The 15,249-nt window shown below is 44.6% G+C and overlaps 1 protein-coding gene across 1 annotated transcript in view; it reads left to right on the top strand.

Annotated features, from left to right (window-relative positions):
- Positions 1–14,851, top strand: part of LOC142803739 (run domain Beclin-1-interacting and cysteine-rich domain-containing protein-like) — a 45,799-nt gene extending 30,948 nt beyond the window's left edge. Inside the window, exons 11-15 of the mRNA XM_075889597.1 lie at positions 2,722–2,786; positions 4,836–5,136; positions 11,502–11,749; positions 13,394–13,466; positions 14,484–14,851. Coding sequence (XP_075745712.1) covers positions 2,722–2,786; positions 4,836–5,136; positions 11,502–11,749; positions 13,394–13,466; positions 14,484–14,523 — 727 coding nt within the window. The 3' untranslated portion in view covers positions 14,524–14,851. The remainder of the gene's footprint in view (positions 1–2,721; positions 2,787–4,835; positions 5,137–11,501; positions 11,750–13,393; positions 13,467–14,483) is intronic.
- Positions 14,852–15,249: the final 398 nt, after the last annotated feature.

The following is a 15,249-nucleotide window of genomic DNA, read 5'->3' as shown; positions in this document are numbered from 1 at the left end:
GGTGACCTTGGGCACCCCGGCAGGCGTGTTTACTTGAGTGCTAGCTTCGGTAGCGTACGCTAAGCCCAGAGCGGTGCCTAGTGCTTGAAGTGGTCGTACCACAACGAGCCGCACTTGCGTTAGGCCTACGTGTACGAGGTTTGCCCTAACACTCGCGACCAGGCCCAGTGGCCATCGTGAGAGTGCGCAGCATAGCCGCGAGGGACCTTTTCCCGACCGGCGTGTCAAAGCTCGCCATTGCCAGCTGCGACGTGCTCGCGGTTTTCCCCTTATTGTGAACGTCCGCGTGCGGGTGCCTTTGCTACCCGCGTCCCGGGAGCGGACGTTGTACTGTTGTTCGGGGTGCCGCCAGAGGCAATAAAGTGTTGTGTACTGTTACATTAGAACACTGTCTATTTGCCGCGCCGCGCTAAACGCCTTATCAGTTGAGCGCGCGCGGAGCGGTGCGCTACACGCGAGTAAACGGAGTAGCGGCCCTGTGGCTCGCTAAGCGTGAACCCGCGGTGATCGTCCGTTGCAGTTAGAGCGGGGTCACCATAAGCTTCTGGTTTTGACAGTGCTGACTCTTTTTGACAGAATGCTGTCACATACAGTTTGTCCCGTGTAACTTGCTCCAGGACATAAAAAAGAAAAAAAGGCAGGCAGGTAAAAAGGAAATTGAACCGAGTGGATACTATTACGACTAACCTATGGTCTCTCAAGCTGTTTTTTATTTACCCTTTAATTAACTAGTTTACTATGTTCAGTTATTGTACTTTTTTTTGTTATCCTAATAACCATAGTATGAGACACATAATTATAGAGCATCGTCGGAAACCATCAGTTCTATTATTTCCTGCACGTCTTCAATGGTCCTTTGACAATCTTCCACATTTAGAACAAGGCCGAGGAAATGCTAAAGAGTGTGTTTGCGACCAAGGGGCAGTGGCAGAGTGTTTAATGGTGGACGGTATCAGGGCTTTTGTCTGGTGGCAGCACAAATGCACGCTGTTGGCTGAGCCCTGTGTGGAGCTCAGTGCTTGCATGTTTGTTTCATATGAATATCTTTCATTAACCTGGGACCGTGTTTTGCCCCCCCTTTATTTTTCTACTGGACTTTTTGACATTCAGAAGGTTCTAATGCATAATTAACCCTTTATTGTCGGGCGTCAGCGAATTTGCGAAATACCGAAAAACGCCAATCACGCATGACTCGAAACGCATGCTGTCTTCCATCCAGATGTCATGTATTCGCGGCGTATCTTTCAGCACGAGACATCTAGCGCCTTCTCATGTATGGTATTCTAAGCTAAAACCAAATGTTCTGTAGCTGACAGCAGAGTGCGCGAAGCACATGCAGCAGTACTCACTTCTTCGTTCTTTTTTTGCCTGAGTGAACAAAGTTTAATCTTCTATAAAAATGTTTCAGTGTGCACACATCGAAGATGTTCCACATGACTCGTTACATTATTCTGAAGTACATTTTTTGTTGCACGATCCTTGTTTTTGCTGTATGTCACGAATTCGCGACATCCGGAATTTGAGGCAGTAAGTGGTGACTGCTGCTTTGACAAGTTCATATTTTATTTTTTGATAGGTTATGGACGTCCACTCAATTTATGGATGGGAAAATAGGTCTTCGCACGCACTTGCCACCTTATGATAAAAGTTACAATAGCTGTCTTAGTGACAGCGAAGACGGCGATATCGATTCTGGTCCTTATGCACAAGTATGACTGCCGTCATCAAGCAGTGAGGATGAAGTTAAAGATGCGATACATGAACTAAGTGCGTGTCTAAAACATGCAGTGCAATGAAAAAAAAAAAGGTCTGTCAAGAACAGCGGGAAATTCCACACGTAAAAGTCGCTCTTTCCTAATGTGTCTCTGTCTGAGGTCCTATTGCATGTTTCGAGGAGTTTTTGGTGTTGCCTTCATGGGTCGCATTATTGAGCAGAGCAATCTTTTTGCAACACAGAAAAACCTTAACAAAGGACTGGCTCTGCCTCGTGACGATCTAGATCAATTTCTTGGTACAGTCACATTTATGTCACTTTTGACTCCCCAGTAGTCTGCTATATTAAGAGGCGTAAGCTTAGCACACAGTCGCCGACATGATGTCGCATGATTGTTGTGGAAACAATGTAGCCAAACTTGCATTAAACAAGTGACTATACAAGTCACCACCTGGTGACCCTAGCAAGGAGGTTCGACATTCAACATAGTATATTATTGTTGAGACACATACCGGCTTAAGCCGGTTGTTGTGGATTCGCAACACGCCTAAATTTATGCATTAAAACTGCATTTTGGACGCAAAAGTTTATATGTAATTCAAAACAAAAAATGAATTTCTTTTATCGCTGGTTTCATAATGCAGGCATGAAAGGATTAAGGAGAATAAAAAAAACATGGGGGAGGAGAGGGGGGGAATGCTTTGTTAAAAATGAATTAGTGCTTGTTTGATTTTCTTGCAGGTATGAAGGAAATAACTGTACATTTAAAAGCTCATTTTCTTTGTTATTGATAAATTAATTAGATCTAACTGACAACAATTGGATCTAACAGGTATGTTATTTCTGTACTTGGCATCAGAAAATTTAGGCTTTCATCATACATGTTGAAGCAGACAGGAAGATTAGCATTTCTTGTGTGTTTAGCTGTGTAAGTGTGAAAAATGTTGCAAGGCAGAAATGTAAGACATTGCCTGAAGGCTGGTCCAACACTGATGCACTCTGTCCAGGCGCAAGGATCAACTGGCCAAGCAAAACTATCGCTGTGCCGGCTGTGGGCTGCGTGTGAACCAAGGTACGCTGACTTGGATGATTGGCTTATTGTAGAGCTAGCCTTATTTGATACAGGAAGCTTTTTACCTGAACATGAGAAAAGTACGGTAGCACTGCTCTATCTGATAGGTCAGAGGATGGATAGCCTCCCCCGAATCAACTCATGGCTTGTTATTCCCAGTGATGGAGGTTGTTTTGCAGCACCGTGTCCTGATTGCTGCATTTTACGAACTTTAAATAAGAACGGTTGCTATTTATGTGGTTTAGGTACTCTATACAAGAGGATTTTCATGTTGAAATAAATTTTTTTTATCGCATTTCAAACCACTTTAGGTGCCTGGCAGATTGCATTTCAGTAACATTTTAAGTTGCACAGATTCTGGCCTTCTGTGAAAAAGGATGTTGAACTCGCATGTGTCAATGTGAAAACAAACTGCATATGCCACCTGTGCTGTTATTTATGCACTACACATTAAAAATTGTATTTATTTACATCTTAGCATCCAAAAGCAGGGAAAAATCGGGGTCTGAGCCAGGGTAAAGCACAGGCATTCTGTGGGGCTGTCAAGTGTTGTGCCATGGAACCACTCGAGTGCCCAAAGCGGCATTGTAAAAGAACCCGAAGCAGGCATCATGTTGGGCAAGAAGTGGCATCACAATCTTGCATGGAAAAAGCATAGAATCACACAGTCAATTGCACAAGTGAGTCGTATATAAACCTTTTTTTTTTAAGTTTCAAGTTTTATTATTTCCAAAAACAAGGTACAAAATCTAGGATATACAGACGAGGGTCCCAGAGCCAGAGACTTTAATGGGACGCTCGGTTTGTCGATACAAATCAACAGTAAAATTTATACAGAGCAACAGAAAATTCTTACAATATACGGACATCAAAATACATTTTTACATCACAAATCAAGGCAAAACATGCAACATGGTATAAAAAAAAAACGAAGAACAAGCGAGCCAAACAGGTAAACGATCACAAGTAAGGTTATTCGAGAAAATTATTTTTGACGGACTTTTTGAACAAAGGAAATGAAGTGCAACGCTTAATGCTAGAAGGTAACGCATTCCAAAAAGATATCGCACTGAAAGCAAAAGTTTTTTGCCGTTAATTAGTATGAGCGGGGGGGGGGGGGGGGTAACAGGAAATTTTTATCAGCCGCAAACCTGGTAGCATTATTATTCTGTAAAAGATCAGATGCAATAAATGGGGATGCCAATTGATTATACAGCAGTTTGTGGAATAAGGTCACAAGATTTAACCGGTACAAAAGATTCACTGACAAGATATTGTAACCCTTTACAAAGGGCTCAACAACATCAGCATCAACAGGTTGTGCAGCTATGTAGGTGTGAATACTAGAACCTTACAGACGTGTCGCCGATAATGTGTGCGCAGTGTTGCAAGTGACATGCACTCAAAAATACTCACATGAGGTTTTCATAAGGAAGACCTAATGCAAAAGGTGTGTACTTACTCATTGTGGCTTATTTGTTTTACGTGATCCAGCCATGCTTTTGTTTTTTTGTGTTTCAAGAGTATAACACGTACCGAATTTGTAACAAGTACCACAATAAAACTTGACTTGTGTGAGTAAACTATCGATTGCCTTGTCGAATAAGGAGCTTGCGTTTTTGGAAAGCGGCACATGCTATATGCGGTAAGTTCTGCAAAGCAATGCGGGTTTTGTCAGAGCATGGTTGTTAAAAATATTTCGTCGATTGTTTTTGTATGTTTTTCATTGGGCTCGCTTATCCTATGTATTACAAAACTTTTATCTGTCGGTATATATATGTCACAGATTTATGAATAAGCTTTCCAATGGTAGTACGAGCTTGTCCTTGTCTGCTTAAGGCCCTGTTTTTGTTCATGCGCCCGTATTTCAAGTATCATAAATCATCAACTCACCAAATCAGCCATTTTGGCCATTAGTGGAATGAAAACGCAAATTGTGATGTTATATAGTTAAGTGCTCATATAATCTAATAATGACTGCTGGCTACAACATTAGTTTCAAGACATGCATTGTCCTAAAAAGTAATAAGCTTTGTTTACCAAACGCAGCTCAGCTGAGCCGCCTGCGCTACTGTGAGTACCTGGGCAAGCTTTTCTGCCACTGTTGCCATAGCAACAGCCGGGCAGTGATCCCGGGACGTGTGCTCCAGCGCTGGGATTTTTCACCTCAGCCGGTGTCCAACTTTGCTCGGGATTTGCTTGACCGCATGGCTGCGGACCCCCTGTTCGACATTCGTGACCTGAATACGGACCTGTACCGAAGGGTCAAGGTGCTCAACCGGTTACGGCAGTGCCGCACTGCACTGCACTACCTGCACCAGTACATCCTCTGCTGCCGCCTGGCCACTCGGTGAGTGCACTTGGTATGTCCACTTACTGAGTGAATGTGAAATGCTGCAAGAGTGTGATATAAAAATTCTACCAGCCTTCTGGCTGCAGATTGTCCTACGAGTAAAGAAGGTGACTCTCCTTTATCCTGCAGCACATAGATTTGCCTTGTGAAGGCATTGCCAATGTTACTGCCACCTTCTTCGCTGTTAGTACCACAGAGATGCCACAAAGCTCCTGTTATATGATAGAACAAAAACTTCGGGTGTCCTTAGCTGTACTTAAGGGGCACAATGTTGCTAGCTGGGTTAACTTCCTGCGTTTTGCAATGTAGTTCAGTAAGCTTTGAGGACCCTTGTGTAAGCTTACGGACTGTGCCAATGCATGCAGCCCTTGTAGTTTAGTGTCGTGCATTGCCATTGTACTAACTCAAGCAGAGCGATCGCTAGCCAGAGCTTGAGGAGCTTGATGTGGCCGAGTTGGTGACAATGAAAAAAAAATGTCTGCCATATCCACAAAGTGTATGTTAGAGGCACTTGCTCGAAGGTGCACGGCAACGTTTATAGAACTGGGCAAGTTGCAAAACTGAGCAATGTTATGTTCAATCAATCAATCAATCAATCAGTTTATTATCATGTCATAAAACAATGTTACAGGGAGTAAAATATACAGAAGAGGGTCCCAAAGTACATCCTCCTGTCACTCCCATAACCTCCTGTCACTCCCATAACCTTCGTCCGCTGTTAATGTTGCAGCGCGTCGGTATTCATAGAGGCTGCCTTCTGTGTGAAGAGTTTTATGCTTCACCGTGCCCTATTGTGCTCTGTATGTGTTTCGTGTCTTCATCATGCTAACATGTTGCATCCCTGGCTGTTCGAGTGGTCACAGATAATCAGAGACACCGCATTTCTTTTGTGCTCCGCTTGATCCTGAGCAGCGAGCGGCTTGCGATCATGTTATTCCTTGTGCAGATAAGAAACTGTCAAACACGTCACATGTGTGTGATATGCACTTTTATAAGGAAGACACCCTGAAGACTTTCACTCACGTCATCAATGGTAAGAAGGTGCAAGTCGCCAGAGGAAAGTAAGACCTCGTTGAAGGACACATTCCAAAAGTATTGCCACAGAGACTAATTACACTAATTTGCCCACTTACCTTTCAAAACCCCCGACAAAGAAGCTAAAGCTGCCCGATAGAAGTGGGAGACTTGCCAGAATATCATCGGCGAAGAAAGAATAGTCAATCCCCGAGCACTGCGCCCGAAGGCAGTGAAGTAGTCCCAACGTGCTGTCTGCGAGTGGCGTCATTTCGCTTCAAGACATCAAAAGAGTTTGTTTGCATGCTGGGGGAAAGCTGTTGAAAATGGCGACACAGGACGCTTTGTGGCATTTTTCGTGCTTAAGGAAGAAAAAAGGATGCCACTTGTGGAGAAATGCCAAGTCATTGCAGAAGACATTATAGTCATCGTCAGTGGCCGTGGTCGCTTAGCCAAGTCATCCAACAATGTAGATACATCATCCAATTCGTCAAGCTTCTGGAAAACATAGAAAAGCTGAAAGTGTGTTCAGCTTGTCCCAATTCGTCAGCAGGCAGCCTCATGAGTAATGACTGCAAATTGATCACCGATACCCCTAACTGCAGTCTCTGCTCGAAGCATTGGCTTAAGCTGTATAAACAGGTTTTTTTAGAAAAAATAGAGAAGAAAAAGCAGAGGGAAGACATGCTCAAGAAAATGGCTGCACGCATAGCTTCCTGATGGATTAAGTTGCTAAAAAATGTGACTGACAAAAAAAAAGCTGATTACAGAACCAGATAAAAGCCTCCAGGAGGCTTTAAGTGTACTCCAACCTATTCAGCAAGTGACATTCAAATTGTCGCTAAAGCAGGCAAAGGCCAAAGACGCACAAGGAATGCGCTATAGCAGTACTTTGATCATGAACTGCCTCTTTTTGAGCATTGCTAGCCCGAAGGCCTACAATCTCAATGAAATTTTTTATAGTTAGATCTGCACTGATAAAGTATTATGCGTGAGACTATAAATAAATTGTGCAGTCTGTGTGCATCACACTGTACATGCAATATCTGAAGATTTGTTTCACTGCATTGTATGTGTAAATAAATTTTAAAAATTTTCTTGCGGTACACACACGTCGGTTCTGCCACTCTGCAACTGCAAGTAATGACAGTCGCGATACGGAGGCTCCTTCAAAGAAAAGAAAGTGAAATATGCCAGGGTATTGCACCACATAGTTATAATTGATATGACGAAAAACACAATCACAAGAGTGGACACCGGGCATTGTGTGGTTGTGTCTTTTGCACTTAAACATCGATTGCAAATGTAAATTAACCAGCAAATAGTGGACAGACTCGTATATGTTACCAAGCATCGCTTATCGTGGGCTGTTCAGAAAACCATAATTATACTGCCTTTGCCTTACACCACTAAATATTATGCAGTCTTACGTTGCTGCAGTAGCACAACGAAAAATCCCAATAATATACTGTTCGCAAAGCCCCTTCTGAAATGGCTGCTCCTGCGTCTTGCCACGCGGCTGCGCGTTTTCATCTGCCAGCAGAAGCTTGTTGCGCCGCCGGCACAACCAAACCAGGAACTGTCCCGGTGATGCGTGATAGGTCAGCTGCTGTTGGGTGTTTTGCAACTTACCTAGTTCTAGAAACATTGCACAGGGCATTTTATGGCGAGACCATTTCTGTCGGAAGGATTTTTAATGAGCTGGCGCTTGATGTGTGCGTTGAAGGCAGCATTGTCAGACACGTTCCATGGCCGCCACTGCACAGTGCTGTAAGACAACTACTTCGATCGTTATTTTAACCACCTGCCCCTTTATGCCATACTGGCTGCTGCTGTGAGTCAAAGGCCTAACCCTCATTAATTGCAGACGTAGAGCTATCAGGCGTTCAACAAAGTTGACAGCAGGCAGGTGAGGGGGCTTAGGAGGATATCGGTACCCGTGCGTAACACTCATCGTGGGAACTTGTCACGTGCTGCCATACTTACGGAGCGACGAGAACGAAGTGTACATAGTCGCAACGAGGCGAGCGCGTGGTCCATCGAAAACCACCTTAGGTGGCAGCGCACCATCTAGAGAGCATTGGTGAAATCACCGGAGAGGCGACTTTGAGCAGTGACCCAAAAACACTGGCCTCACGGGTGTTCATGCCAGCGGCCACCAGACAGGGCGTGAGCTTTAGGAGCAAGCCCCTAAAAACATATGGCAGCTCCACTACTGTGGACCCTGAGGCAGTGCATAGCTCAGGCAACCAGCAATTCTCATTGTTAGAGTACTCATTGCTTCATTCCAGCAGAATTACACATACTGCATATAGCTGACATCTTTGTACAAAGACTCCTCAGCTACAATGCTTCTACGCCTCAGGCTGTGTGTTCTGGCACTACTGTTGCATCTCGAAAATTTCATCGCTGGGTGCCTATATTGCCAGTCAATGAGAAATAATGGACAATTATGCCAAGGAAAGTATTGGGTGTGCTGTCAGTAGTAACTGTAATGTAAACAGTATGGGAGAGGGCGCGAGCTCGCTTTTTCTTTTCCTTAACTGCAGCTCGGCCACAGCCTAGCAGTCTAGCGACAGGGACAAACAAGTCCCACTTCTGTGCCCGCCATCTTGATGCCAAGTACTCCGTGGTGGCCATGATAGCACAGCCCAAGAGGAACGCACTTGTTTGTATGTGGTCGCTGGGGGCCTGCGCCATCAAAAAACGCTGCGGGCCTGCGCCATCATGAGCCTGGATATAAGTAATTGCTGGTGTCACTTCTGGGCATCGCTGATTGGTTTCAGCAGCTTTGCGACTGCCGTTGCGCGACTGAAAAATCGGTCGGGAAGCAACTAGCCAAAGCAATCACTTTGGGACCGTTTGCAATCATTCGCAACTTTTTGCGACTGTTAGGGACAAGTCACAAATGGTCGCGCGACCGCTGTAGTCGTTGGTGTGGACCAACCATAACTACGGAAGCAGGTAGTTATGCTTTCGTAGTTACGCTGTTACTACAACTGTTGGTATATTCAGTCATGTCCTACCAACTTGCCCAAGTTTCCATGCTTCATAAGAAAAAAGTAAGCCTTACCCTTTATTTTTTAGACAGAGTGGACTATCCCTCTACACAACATTTATATGTTATTGCAAACGTAGCAATAAAGTGTTTGTTGACCTAGTCTGTTGCATTATTCGCCCGAATCCATCGTAGCAGCGATGACACGGGTTACGGGAAGAAATGGTAGATGCGCGCACAGTACGACTGTGTGCTGCATGGACCTGGAGCTGGGCTTCTGCGCCAGCTGTGAGTGGACCCCTTCAATGGGAAGAAAGAAAAGTGGACAAAAAGATAACTTGTCACTGGCACAGATCAAACCTGTGACCTTCAAATAATGCCTCCAATGCTCTACCAACTGAGCAACAATGTCGGCCATCACCCTGTCCAGTTACTACGTAGGGGCACCACGAGATAAAAACATTACATAGGTTGGGAGCAAGTACCCCCTTTAAGTTCTGAAATATGGGGCTGAAAACATGGAGGATAACAGAGAAACTTTAGAAAAGCTTAAGGGTGGTGCATTGTGCAATAAAATAGAGAATCGGCAGTGGTAGGAGTAATGACAAGGGATTGAAGAACGGTAAAATGTGTACGAGAAAGAGAAAAGAAGGAAAGTAGATAGTCCGGTTGACATGCAAAAATTAATCTGAGTTAGCCATGTAATGTGCAGGACAGACAACTGGTGGTCTGTTATAGCTACAGAATTATTACCAAGGGATGGAAAATTCAGTCAAGAAAGGCGGAGTTCGGGAGAGTGATGAATTAAAGAAGTTTCACTAAATAAAATGGCATCACCTCACACAGGAATGGGCAAACTTGAGTTCATTGAAAAATTCCTTCGTCCTGCAGTGTACGTAATAGTCTGGAAATGATGATAAGTCAGTCTTATGATCGCATTAACACTTTATAGTTCCACCTTCCTCTTGGTCATGCTTCAAGACCCCCATTTCCTACCTGGAATGAGTGACTGGGTTCAGCCCTGCTATGGGTCATATATGGTTTATTAAAGACGATAGTCTTTCTTGGGGACCTTTATAGAAAAGTTTTGGTCTGTCTGTCTGTCTGTCTGTCTGTACATTTGTCTGTTTGTCCGTCGTTAACGATGCCTCAAACGGCATCAAATGGCCAACCCCATCCGCAGCGCCCACCAATATTGCTCAAGGTTTAGCATTCATAGTTGTGTGATTGTCAATTAAGAAGCAATTATTGCGCATATCTGAGGTGCCATAACGACACGTCGATGATTTGTATGTCTTCCTTTATACTAGAAGAGGCACACACAAGTAACACTAAGAACTGTAGCGTTTATCGCGCTGCGCTGACAGTGCAACGCGATGCTCAAAAAGGTGTTTCCAACGCTTTGCTACGACGACGCGGTGGTGGCACCTGCCCGTCGCTTTGCGTTCTACACTTTATCACCTCCGAGACAGGCGCGCATCTTTCTCCGCGGGCGCGCACGCCTTCGTTTTCGAAGATAACTGACAGATGGCGCTCATGCCTAACGGGCCTCGATGCGCTCGTTCGTCTCTGCTACATGCTCGAGGCACTCTAATGCAGGGCCTCCAGAATACCATTCACCGATTTTCTTGCACAGAACATAAAATAAACGTTTTGTTCACTCTCTCCAGACGCAAGACTGTCGTCTTTCGACGACATTTGCATTGTAACATGCAGATTTGGCCCAATTTTTTTTAGTTGCTTGTTCAATGCAATGGAGGATGGACTGTCATGTACCACTCTGGTAGGCACCTATGTTGTCCTCTGCCAAAAAATTTCATGTGTAAGCTCCTGCATGCTTGTTGAAATAAGGAGGCTCATGCTTTACAAGCCTGAGCAGAACAAATCGCCTGCAATCTTGGCCTTAGACAGCCTCCGAAATATCCTCCATATCAAGTCCTGTAAGAGAGCAAAAAACTGAAATTCGTCTCTGTTCTGAAAGTTCATACTTGGCTTTCTGCAGCACCAATTCAGTAACTATGATCTAATGTTTGAGAGATAGAGCTAAGAAGGGAAGCACTGGTGACCACTGTTGAATATCAACATGACAGGCAAGCCATGCTTAGAAAATTGAAATAATTGGGCAGTAACGGTAGCTTCTGAGCGGGGCACAAGAAAAGAAGCTTGAGTCTACTTTAAATGTGTTGCTACCTACTCAACAAAATTATGTCGGTGTTCTGCAGTAAAATCGCTTTACACGGCCCATCTTGAGTAACTGTGGGATGGCATGCTTGCTTAATTATTTGGGCATAGTGTGTGCAAGGGATGTGACAAAATAGAAGACATGATCAAGTCACCTGATATCTTGCAGGCTGCAGGACTGCCTGGGGTCAGTGCAGCAGCATCTTCTAGACGAACCTCACGTGTACTCCCTGGAGGATCTAGAGCAGGCACGCCAGGGTGTTCTGTTGGCACAGCTACAGGGCTTGCAGGATGAGTGTGAGCGCCACTGCCTGGCATGTCCCATTTGCACGGGCCGTGGTTTCATCTGTGAGATCTGCCACAATGGAGACCAGCTGGTTTTCCCTTTCCAGCTGGCTGTAGCCGCACAGTGCACAGGTAGCAACCTTCTCTGCAGCTCTCAATGTTGTGTGCGGCTAGTGCTATAGCTGTGTCAAAATGCTCCATTTATGACTTCCTGTGTTGAGCCGCACCCTAACATTATTCCCCGAGGCTGCACCACGCTGCATTGCAGCACAGAAACTGGCAACCGTAAGGTTTATATTCTCTTCAGTTTTATCAGGAAGTGACTGCTGTGTAATTAACTGCTATCCTGCTTTGTCCAAGACTTCAGGCAAAACATTTCTGGTGAAACTAAAGCCAGCAAAAGTAGGCCCAGCATGCTCACTTTTATGATGGTATAAAGTCCCGCAATCCTCGCTTTACAGGCAGCCACTGGGTTCATACAAATGTATGTCACACCGGCTACACCTACACACCGGCTATACCTGGCCTCAGGAGGTGGATTGGCATGGCTACATACAGTGCTCAAACACTCCAGCTCAGCTGAGTCATATTCAGGGCAAAAAAAAATTTCTGATGGTTTGATCTTGAACAGCAATCTTGTCCACCATTCAGTCTGGTCGTCTAACTTCAAAATGACTTTGCTTTTGACCATGTAGTCTAACTTGGCCAATTTTTAATGAGATTGCTACTGCTGTCTCGAAATTCTGAAAGGAGCTGCCCCCTTTTTGTGGAAATGGTGGATAACCCAAACATTCTGCCCAGACCAGAGAAAGGCTGTGGATTTACATACCCGTACCTTTTTTCATCTTCTACATCAAGAAATTTGATCACACTGGGCGCTTCGATAGTTGAAAGCCCTAACAAAATGCACTGCAGTGGCTCTACAACTTACAGTGCATGCTGCATTGTTTTGCCCTTCCAAAGAATATCTGCCGAAAAACAACCATTCACTTCAGAGCACCGATTCTAAACACAGCGCTTTTCAACATGGCTTGGGACCTGTCTCTACGGGACGGCGTATGAGAGAAATCGAGCTTAGCTTTAATTTCCGCTCCTGTGCCATTTTTAACAGAATGCTCTTAGTCCTGGCTTCCCCATCCATTGGCATAGCACGGGTCATGAAGTCTTGCGGTGGGCCGCAAGTGGGACTCTGTAGGAGAGGAAGGGCTGCACCGCGTCAAGGTGTGCAGGAATGAGTCATAGTGAAGAGTGAACGGATGAGAGGTGCACAAATATGTGGGAGGGTGAGCTTGACAAAGGGCGGCTTCAGCTTCACTGTTTTGGCGCTGTTTGAGAAGTGAAGCTAGCAGCACTTTTTGCTGTCGCATGTACTGTCAGCTTCAAATGAAACGGGAACAGCGACGAGCCTTCACGATAGTACAGTGCACACTGTCCAGTTATCACCACTTACAGGCACGTGGATTCTGTTCGACAGCTCTGCAGGTATATGCCTGCCTGTTCATGGTGATAAGTGGGCGGCGCACCCTGTACCATCGCAAAGGCCTGCCGCTGGTCGGGTTTCATTTGACACTGATAGTACATTGTTGATTGACACTACTGGGTATCTGCCATTTACGCCATTGAGTGTCCTGACAAAAAAGTTCTTTTAGGTTCAGCTGGTGAATGCGAGAATGTTAGGGAGGCTGCCTGTGTAGCCATTTTCTTTCTCCCGAGGTGCCTGGTGAAAGTTCTGTTGATTGTTTGGTGCTAGTTGCTTTTGTGCGTGCATGTGTGCAGGCTGCCAGGCATGCTTCCACAGAACCTGTTTTGTGCCTGGTGCCTGTCCTAAGTGCAAGCGTCTGGAGACGAGGTACAGTAGCACCCTCTTTATTAGCGCTTCAGCAGTGCTGTTTTTTAAGTCTTGACACTTAGTACCACGATGCGGAAAATACAGCATCTTAAACTTTTGGAAACAATTTGAAAGTATTGTGTAACTGTAAATGTAACTGGATAAATCTCACTTCTCACCTTTGGTCCACTGAAAAGGAAGAAGGAAACCGTTAGCCCAACACAAGGGAACGAGAAAGGCAACCGTGGTTACAAGAAGACCCTGAAGCGATAGAAGGCTTATGTGGACGACAACTAGCTCGTAGGTCACTGAGAGGTGCGAACTCTTGATTTCATTGAGAGTTTGTCTCTGGAGTTCGGACATACTGTAAATGTTGTGTCTGGCTGTCTGTCATTTAGCTCAAGCCTCTCTGTGCTCAGAATCGACGTAGAAACAATCTAAAATCGCCTAGCTAAAGCTGAGCCCAGAAAGATGACCTAAAAGAACCAGACAACCAAACAAAAGCTAAACATGACCCAAAGACAACCCTCATCACATAGCCAATACCTGAAAACTACCTAGAAGCAACCAGATTAGTCTTCAGAATCGTCCAGTTTTTCCAGTTCTCCAACTTAGTGGAAGCCTTCCCAAATTTTTAGAATAATTGCAATTCCTCTCACACTTTAAGAATTTCAAAATCCCCAATAGCACTGAACTGAAAGAGTTCATCTTCTTAGCTGTACATGTTCGTGTAATTTTATCATGCACCTACCTGGAACCCGTTGTTGTAGTGCTGATCTGGAGAAGTCTGTCATGTGCTACTCCAACATGAGCGTTGTTGAATGCCATTTATGAAATAAAGTATACAGGATAAATGCTATTTCAAGTGTATCAATAATAATGTACTGTGAAAGCTATGGTTTAGAGCGAACATTTTACAGTTGACTGGGTTGCGTTCATAGCCAATGACATTGGGTATGTTTGTGTGACAAACACGGTTGAAAAATTGACCCCATTTTTTTTGCTTGTGTGGCGTAACCTCTTCTTTTCCTTTTTCAGGAGGCGAAGCATGATGGAAGCAGACGTAGCATCGACGTGAAGGTTCAACTGGTCTTCGTAATGATAGCAACAGTGCCCTTCTGTATAGACAACGGTTCACCTGGCATGTGAACACAACTTCATGTTGGACGACATGCTTGTTGCTGCCCAGCTTGTGTGGCTTTCACGAACTGTGTGTGTGTGTTCTAGCACAAGCTGCACAAGCACTGGACCAGAAATCTATTTAGCGTGATGTATTGAGTAGCAGTTGACAAGACTTGTTCCACTGCTTGACGAGGCCTTAAATGCGACTGATATGGTTCTTCATATAACTATGTAAGGAAGAAACACTGAACAGATTTTTTAAATAATCTTTTTGCTTATCAGAAGAGGCCGCTTTATGTCACGCATACTAAGTGTCGCGAGCAAACTGCCCTGCACGAAATGTATAAATGGCAACTGTGCCTGAAAGTGTGATATGAAGACAGCATGTTGTAATATATAGGAAGAAGTATATCTTTTTTATGCATGGTAAGCTTAGATGAGCAATAAATGGCCATGGCGCTAACTGCATGCATGCCCCCACAGTCTTCTTTTTAATTATGTGTCTTCCTGCAGCCACTGTTGCACACAATTAGTAGTATCATAATTAGTATACGGGAAGCAACCTGAGGCTTTATCATCAACCCTCATGCTTCTGCAAGAGTACCATATATCGCATGAATTTTAATGAAGCAATCTTTAGTTCAGACTTCCCCATCCAATGGCCTAGCGTTTCATCGCAGTG

The sequence above is a fragment of the Rhipicephalus microplus genome, chromosome 3 (assembly GCF_043290135.1).
Source record: "Rhipicephalus microplus isolate Deutch F79 chromosome 3, USDA_Rmic, whole genome shotgun sequence".
Lineage (NCBI taxonomy): Eukaryota > Metazoa > Arthropoda > Arachnida > Ixodida > Ixodidae > Rhipicephalus > Rhipicephalus microplus.
The sequence above is the reverse complement of the archived record's forward strand: the minus strand, read 5'-3'. Positions and strand labels throughout refer to the sequence as shown.